The 8893-nt window shown below is 41.3% G+C and overlaps 1 protein-coding gene across 1 annotated transcript in view; it reads right to left on the bottom strand.

The window, feature by feature from the left end:
• Positions 1-1549: 1549 nt before the first annotated feature.
• The window catches only part of LOC124271844, a 74026-nt gene continuing 66682 nt past the window's right edge, over positions 1550-8893 (bottom strand). Inside the window, exons 64-70 of the mRNA XM_046706995.1 lie at positions 7496-7655; positions 6372-6569; positions 5967-6209; positions 5109-5268; positions 3582-3818; positions 2686-2816; positions 1550-1681 (exon numbers count right to left, since the gene is read on the bottom strand). Of these exons, the coding sequence (XP_046562951.1) occupies positions 3644-3818; positions 5109-5268; positions 5967-6209; positions 6372-6569; positions 7496-7655 (936 nt within the window). The 3' untranslated portion in view covers positions 1550-1681; positions 2686-2816; positions 3582-3643. The remainder of the gene's footprint in view (positions 1682-2685; positions 2817-3581; positions 3819-5108; positions 5269-5966; positions 6210-6371; positions 6570-7495; positions 7656-8893) is intronic.

Raw genomic sequence — 8893 nt, 5'->3', positions numbered from 1 at the left:
GTGAAGTGCCAACAGCTATCTCGTACCTAAAGAAGCCAAAATAGCAAAATCAGAACACACGACAACGGTCCCAATAAATATACAAATCTGGTGATTATTTGAAGATTTATATTTATCCTTGCAAAGTAGATACTACCTCTCTACAGTAGAATCATAGAAAAGGGCATGTACCTCTCACATTATCACACCTCTATAAAAGTACATTGTGCAGTGCTCTTGTCGTTTACCTAATTTCTTAACACTTGGATTATGCTAAATGTATGTACTGCCATCTTGACAGTGCAGTGTTGCTATCATTCATCTAATTTCTTAACACTTGGATTATGCTAAATGTATGTACTGCCATCTTTAGACACTGCTTTTAGCAATGTTCCAGCAATATCACGACTGGAGACACCATTAAATGGGCTTCACACATTGCACCCATGTGGGGAATCGAACCCGGGTCTTCACCGTGACGAGCCAACGCTTTAACCACTAGGTTATCCCTTTTTGAAGAGGAACATGACTGCCATCATGCCGTACTTGACAATATCTGTCTCTTTATCGTTGAAGGTCTGCCACGCCACGTTGACAGCAGACAGAGACTCCTGACACACAGCGTCTATAGCCAGGCAGTCTGAGGAGACAGTTGTATAGGATGTAAACTTGTAACTGATCGTGAAAACAGGGATACTTGACTTGTATGCAACTCTTGCAGAACAAACCAAAGTATTGATACAACTTGAAGATATTGAATGAAATCTAACCATCTTACATCCGCTCATTCATTTGTTTAAGGGGAATATTTCATAACGTTTATAAATCAAGAAATTGCGATTAGCTTCGATAAAATATGGTAATTTCATGACATAAACAAAGCATAGAAACATAATTTTAGGGCGACAGACATCACCTTACCAACAAGAGCGACCATTCTGGTCATTTGTATATTTCATAGATCAATGATGTAAAGAGTAAAGGGAAGCCATTCTTTGTATAAAGATGCTTGTGTACAGTGTCTGTAAATTTATCCCGTACATGCTGTCCCACCAAGCTACAACGCATATAACTGTACAGGTACATAATGACATAATGGTGGTACCCACCTTCCTCTGTGTCACACCTGTAGGTGTTCAGTTTCTCTGTGATGATCTCGTCGGTGACGTTGATGATGTAGACAGACTTCAGCTCCACCACAGTGCCCGGCAGCGGGGGTGTGGTGTCCACGTTGATTGCGTTGGAGATGCTTGATGACGTCAATCCCACTTGGTTGATGGCCTTGACCTTAGCATAGTATCTTTCACCATGGATCACTTTATCAGCTAAACCTGAACATAAAAACGTCACCTCTTCATTACCAACTGTCGTCCTCTTCATCACAGTATCAAACACCTACATCTGATTTTCGTCTCTCGTATTCTTGACCACAAGAATATTTCTTGCGTTGAGAATCGTGGGGAAACTGAGAGTGTTGGCCAGACTTGTTGTTGCGGAACTGAATCTAACTAAAGTTTAGACATACATGCACAGTTAGTTATGTTCTACCTGAAATCAGATACTTTGCAGCATGTCCCGGCAGCTTGACAGGAGTGATGACATCCTCCAGCCCCTCATGAGAGCCAACAGCAAACTCAAACTCTACAACCAGACTCTCTGCGTCGTAGAACCCTGTCCATGTGCACTCCACTGCAGACCTCGGCTGTCAACATACATGGGAACAAAATATCATTGCGTGGTTAATTCATTTCACATGATTAACAGTGGGAGTCCAACAATATACCATTGCATTGTTAAGCCTTAATGATTAACAGTGGGGGTCAAACAATGTATCACTGCATGGATAATCCATGGACATGAGGAAACATTAACTCATGACACATCAAAGCACAATTGTAAACCCAAAGTCACCGTATTCTTTCATCTGATTGGTTGGAAAACATGATCCAATGGTATTCGATTCCCGGAAATTGCAAGACTATTCACTGCGTATTAGCACGCATTGATGCGTCGTCAGCAGTGGTGACGTCATTCAAATCATATTGTGACGTAAAGTCGGAATGACGTCACAAATGAGCAGTTTCAGATGCTACTATGGGAACCAGCTGAAACGGCCAGCTTATGACACTTCACTGCTGTACCCGTACTCGATGTCAATGACTGCGGACAGTAAAACCCATGGTTTACTTTTGTGTTTACAATGTCGATAAACGTCATGTGTTGGCCAATTTCCGGGTGTTATTGAGTATTTGAAGCACGGGAATATTTCTAACGCCGTCGGTTCCAAATGAATTTCCGTGCTTCAAATACTCAATAACACCCGGAAATTGGCCAACACATGATGTTTATCTCCTTATTTAGCTCAACCTATATGTTTATAACCAATATGTATTAAAGGCATACAAGCAATTGTATGCAAACTCTTCATGGTCAAGTTGAAATTACAGAAAGTTGGAAACACCGACTAATGTCGAAAAATTCTAACATCTGTATTTTCTGAGTGACCGATTAAGGATTTACAAGTCCTCACTTTTCTATTTATATCATGGCATCCTGTATGTTATTATGCCTGAGTCAACCAAACCAGCGATCGATAGCATGAGCATGGTACCATGATGAAATCAAGTCCGACCACCCATTTCAGTATGATGTATTTTGATGTAAACCGACCCCGATGGGTAAACCGACCTGTGGTCATAATTATACCTGAATGAAGCTCGGACACGTCAATACGCCCCTTGTTGGTGCTGAGGTGTCGATCACAAGATTAGGGGAGATAATGCTAGCGGATAATCCGAGTTCATTTTCGGCTGTAAGAGTCAGAATGTTCGGTTTTCCTGAAACATAAATTCGGAACAAATGTTTTGATTTCTCAGCACGTAGAACTCATGAACTTCATCAAATAAAAATAGAAAAGACAACGCCAGCCATAGGAGCAGGACATAGGTTTTGTCTAAAACTCATTCCACGTCACTTGATGTCTTAGCATATTTTCAACTTTCAGTTAATCTTGTATTCTGTTTCATTGGAACCATCAATGATTGCGAACGTATAGGCTTAACATCATATGGTCAGTACGATAATTCTAGTGTTGGGAATCGGAAAGCAAATCCACTATCGATAATCAGAGGACTTGTGGCGAACGATTATCGATTATAATCGAAATATATACATTTTAAATGTAATCATCAATTTTAACGGTTTTTCCCCAAGTTTTTTTCTAATTAATGTTTTTTTATAACTAATACTGTCATGCAAAGAAATGCATGCATGCAAGTAAGACACTGGAATTGTAATTAAACAATAAAAATGGTTAAAATTCTACAATGCGCATAGCTTTACGCTGTTGAGCGCATGTTTATTCGTGAATATTCATCAAATTAAATGGTTAGTATATTTAATTCAAGGGTGTTACACAAAACCAACAAAATCAACAATATTTTTTTACAATCGATAATCATTTTTAATCCTTCTTTCGATCGATATTCGATTTTTTTTCGATCATCGGAACACCACTAGATATTTCTCTCACAATTTTTATCATAATAATACGAATTGCAAGGCGTTCAAATAAATTTATGCTGTTCACTGCCAATTCTCACCATCAGTTGTAGGTTTGATGCCAGTGGGTAGCGCCCCCTCGCCGGTCAGCAGGATGTCCACCTCAGTCGTGGGCTGGACATCCTCCCCGTGGGGGGTAGGTCCCCACAGAGTAGTACATCTTCTTGACTGGACTCTCACTGTCTGCAACCCTCCAGGAAGAGGAGATGGAGTCCACCTCAGTCTGGTACAGTGTCGTGGTGGAGGTCAGCCTGCTCTGGTTGCTCTCAGAGCCATAGCTGTAAGGGAACAAGAATAACAAAGCTTAGATGACGTACAGTTTGTCCTGGTTGATCAAAGAGATATAGCTCTTGGAGGTGAGGTGAAATTGGGTTTTACGTCGTGCTTGAGAATATTTCGCTCATATGACGACGTGCATGTATGTGTATGTGCGCCTGCTTGTACTAGCCCAGCTGGTTTTGTAGTGCTAGCTGATTTTATAGTGAAGCATGAATACCCCACTCAGACACAGTATACTGACTCCGAGCCGACCAGTCCTTGTTGTACCCATTAATGCCGAGCGCCAGGCAGGGACCAACAGGTACCATGTTTTAACGTATTTTGGTATGACGCGGTCGGGGATCGAACCCGCGACCTTCCGCTCTCCGGGCGGACGCTCTAACTACTATAGCTGTTGGAGAAATGTGAAGAAGCAAAAAGTGTGAGCATGGCACATTAATACCCACGACCTTTACCACCGAAGCCATTTCCTAAACCTATAAAACGTCCATTAAGTTATTGGTTGAACAAACTGGATGTGTAGCGTATTCCTGAGTTCAAGGGATGTAATTTATGACTCTCGATAAATTACAAATATCAATATATAACTATGCAATGTACCTCACCTATAGATATTGAGGGTGATGCTCCAAATCTATATAACAATTCATTCAAATGTGTTCAAGTTATTGGTTGAATAAACATTTGCTTGGGCTTTTAAAGTTCCAAATATTTAAATTGAAACAAGTTTTCAAAAAATGAGAAAATCGAAACAAAACATTTCACTTCACCTCTACTTTCGACCAAGAAGCTGTTTTCTCAAATTTGCATTTTAACCAGTACTTTTCAAGTTATTGGTTGAACAAACGTTTGTATGTGCGAATGTTTAAATTGCTCTTATTCTTGAAAAACAATTAAAATACCATAATAAAAAAACTTCTCCTTTAGACAAAGTTGGTCCCCAAATTTGAAAACAATCCAACCAATAGATGATATACCTATCAGAAGGTCAGGGGTATAATATAAACAGGGGTTGCTCTGGTCGTTTTCAGAACCATGTTCTACAGACATGTAGCTTACCATGGACAACAGCACTATGTAAATTAGTGTTGCTGCTTTTAGATACAATAACTGACGAGATGGAATAAGAATGTTCCACTGAAATACAGGGACCCTTGTACACAATTCCGATGGTAACATAACAATGGGTTGAAGAAAGTATCATATACATGTACTCACAATAGGGAAATTGTTGGACATTAACAAGATAAATATCTACCGAATAACGATTTGTATACATTGATGTTTACCTTTCCACGAGGACGTCAGGAGGAGTGATATCAACAGTAAATCCATCTGACGTGGATTCCAGAATGTTGCCGACGTTGGTGATGCCGCGGACTGTGGTGTAGTATGTCGTGCCGGATGACAGCGGGAGGACAGCCTGACCAAAGCCCATGCTGGCGATACCTGGACAGTATACAGAGACACAAACTGAATGTATGAACAATATAATCACATTTAAGAAAACACTACTTTAGCTTACGTATATTCCAAAATATTCTAATAAAATACCATACATAAATTATAAGTATAAGGATGCTTTTTGAAGTATCCAGAGATAATATCAGTGGTGAAGAATGATAGTTGTTTCGGGTCAGTAGAGATATGACTGTCATACTGGCCAGCTTGTAACAGGAAGTATGAATAGAGTTACCACCCCTGGTTGTTGTGAACAATATAAGCTTGACCGTTGGAGAAGACTCGTGATGTGGCTGTACCCATATAAGAGCGAATGCGACCCGAGGTCCTTTATGACCTTATTTGGGTCTAATTATCGTTACCTATCTGGACACACCGAATACTGCCAACTTCAGATTCAAGAACATGGGCAGTTACACATTATTCATTAAAGAAAGTTACATTTAATCTAAGGCCGCCTGTTTGACCCAATGGATTGCCAATGAAGACGTAATACCATGTGATTCAACAAAATTAGTTCATAATATATCATTTTGGGGTTAATGTTCTTGTTTTACGGTGTAGTTCTGCAAGTACCAGTTTCTGAGCTGCAGTTGGAAAATCAATTCGTAGCGTAAGTTCTATTTCATGTAATAATGGGAAAAAAGAGCAAAACTGTTGGGTGTCTGTTAGTGTGTTCAACCCACCATTTCCAGGAACCTTGGTCTCTGCTTCTTCATGTATGAGACCCGCCATGATGAACGGTTGCACCTCCTCGCCACCAGGTGTCGTCCCTACCGCCCAGTCATAGTACGTCACACCGTGCTCGTGGCTCTCAAACCCGGCAAACTGTACCGTCACAACCCCCGTGTCTTTCTGGTAGTCCATGTCGCTACCAATGCCAATGAAATCAGTTCTCTCGGTGGAGTCGGCGCCGTCGATGACAATACCTTTTGTATAAAGATTTAATTCAGTGTTCATATCTGATATGATGCAAACGATGTCATATACATTAATCTTATTCTTTTACTGGTCGTTGGTAATTACGATGATGTTTATGATAATAACGACGATGATGCTGATGACAAACATACACAAATGACGATACATACCTGCTTTGTCCTGGTCAACGACCCGGATGGGGTTTGACGTGATGACGTCACTGGTCAGATCAGCTCCATTGCTCGCCTTTACAGACACATAGTAAACAGGGGTCATCGTGTCAGGGTCAGTCACGGTCAATGTCAACCCGTCCATGTATTTGTCTTTGTCAGAACCAAAGTCCTTCCAGTTTAGGATATCAGTTCCACCTGAAAAACATATTTCATAATTTCAAATACATGATTTCGCAATTTTATGATTTTAAAGGCAATGGTCCAATGTCTGGAAGTCAAAATACTATGACAAAAAGGCAAGGATCAAACTGCTCTTTCATACAATATGTCGCAACACCACAGTGAGTGAGCTTAGTTTTACTCCGCTTTTAGCAATATTCCATCATTATCACGGCTGGGGACACCAGGAATGGGCCTCACACATTGTACCCATGTCGGGAATCGAACCCGGGTCTTCGGCGTGACGAGCGAACGTTTTCACCACTAGGCTACCACACCGCCTCGCGCCATGACAGATTGACTCCAATCTGATGAAGGAATCTAGGTTGAGAGGGTGGCTGGTCTTGATGACAACACTGTGTTCTTCATGTCTGGTGCCTGTCACAGGGGCGTGTCACGCTAAGAAACAGCGTTAGAAAGACATCTAGGTATATAGACCCTACCCTAGTACTATATAAAAGGAAAGGAATGTAACGACGGAACCACCCCCTCCTCACTCAAAGTTAGATTCCACCAGGTAAACTATTTTTAAGGCCCCGTCGAGGCCTACGGATCGAAAGCGAGATGATTTCCCTACTAAATGAGCTATAAATGGTCACAATCGGATCATTATTTCAAAAGTTATACGCCACGACTCACCGAAAACAGCTACCTCCGCAATTCCAAGCCAAAATCATGGATCACCCAAGACAGCGAAAACTCATCTTTTAAATTCGTTTATTAATTCCAGCCACGTTGACAGCACCTAAGTAGGGCTTGATTCGATCGGCAGCGGCATTCCACGGGTCTAAAAATTTATTTCAACATCTACAAATTATTTTCTCGACAGTAAGCAGGCACTCTTTCCAAAACCATCGGCAATCATACTCACTTGTCGGCCATAGATGGCCTTGCCTGCTAACCTTTAGTGGTTCCAACTGCAACCATGTACGACTTGATGCCGCTCTCACTGTCCTTGGCAGACCAGGTGGCCTTGATACCGGTGGTATCAGACTGGATAACGTAACCGTCAGTTAACTCTTCTTCACTGCCAGACAAAGTGCCAACGTCGACCCATTTCATCTGAAACGAAACAGGTTGTTGATCTGAAACTCGACTCAGTGGAGCTGTTCCCATGAAAAGTCGTATGTGGTTTCCGCCTTTCCGGCAACCTATCCGATGAGTTATGGGATCAGATCAGATATTTAAAATTAAAACTTGTTCAGGGTTAAATGAACAGCAGACAATAGTTCAAGGTCCAGAGAGGACCTATTTTCTGCGACACATTGCAGACATACGAGACCCTAATCAGGCCCAGGATCAGGTTTGTTGGACTATATACTATGATAATTGGTCGGTCAGCACTATACTAAAGATACATTTACGTGAGCTGTACATGTCTTTCGACACTAATTATAAGAATGAGACCATCACAAAGTAATGATATTCTGCTTAACTTGATGTTTAAACATGTCCTTCCATTCGCCAGGAACATGTTACTAAAAACGGGAATCCCAAGATGCATACAAATACCTGCTTCATCTTGAGATGACAGATAATATGTTACCATTAAGTATTCCACCTAAGGGCAGCATTTTCATTTTTCGTTCTTCTCATCGCCCGACCGACCTTTCCAATTTTATTGCCGACCCTTCCCCACAGAAAAAACCCAAAACAAAACACACACCCCAAAAAAACCCCAAACAAAACAAAACAAAAAAAACAACAAAAACAAACCAAAACCCGAAACAAAACTTGTTTCACTCCTACACCGCCAATTCGAACCTAAACTGTACTGCCTCGTCATATAAAATGTTTAGCTATCTAAAATGTTTTAATCAGTTGCTGCCACAAGTCCAAAGAACGCGAGAAAGTATATTAAGAATGATAATAAATGAGAATCAAGAACATTATTCGGACAATTGTGGGTTTATTAAGTCCACCCCCCACCCCCCCGGGTTCGAGCCCCGACCGCGTCATACCAAAAGACGTTAAAACATGGTACTTGTTGGTCCCCTGCCTGGCGCTCGGCATTTATGGGTACAACAAGGACTGGTCGGCTCGAAGGCAGTATAATGTGTCTGAGTGGGGTATTCATGCTTCAGAGCGGCATGGTATCTCAGTGGGCTAGCACTATAAAACCAGCTTAAGTCTGGGCTAGTACAAGCAGCCGCACATACACATACACACGCATGCACGTCGTCATATGAGCGAAATATTCTCAAGCACGACGATAAACCCAATTTCACCTCACCTCACCTCAGAATTTGGTGGCTACGTGAAACACAGAAGAAATTATGCCCTAAATACCAAGAAAGTAG

The sequence above is a fragment of the Haliotis rubra genome, unplaced genomic scaffold (genome assembly GCF_003918875.1).
Source record: "Haliotis rubra isolate DU_JTF1 unplaced genomic scaffold, ASM391887v1 Scf164, whole genome shotgun sequence".
NCBI lineage: Eukaryota > Metazoa > Mollusca > Gastropoda > Lepetellida > Haliotidae > Haliotis > Haliotis rubra.
The sequence above is the reverse complement of the archived record's forward strand: the minus strand, read 5'-3'. Positions and strand labels throughout refer to the sequence as shown.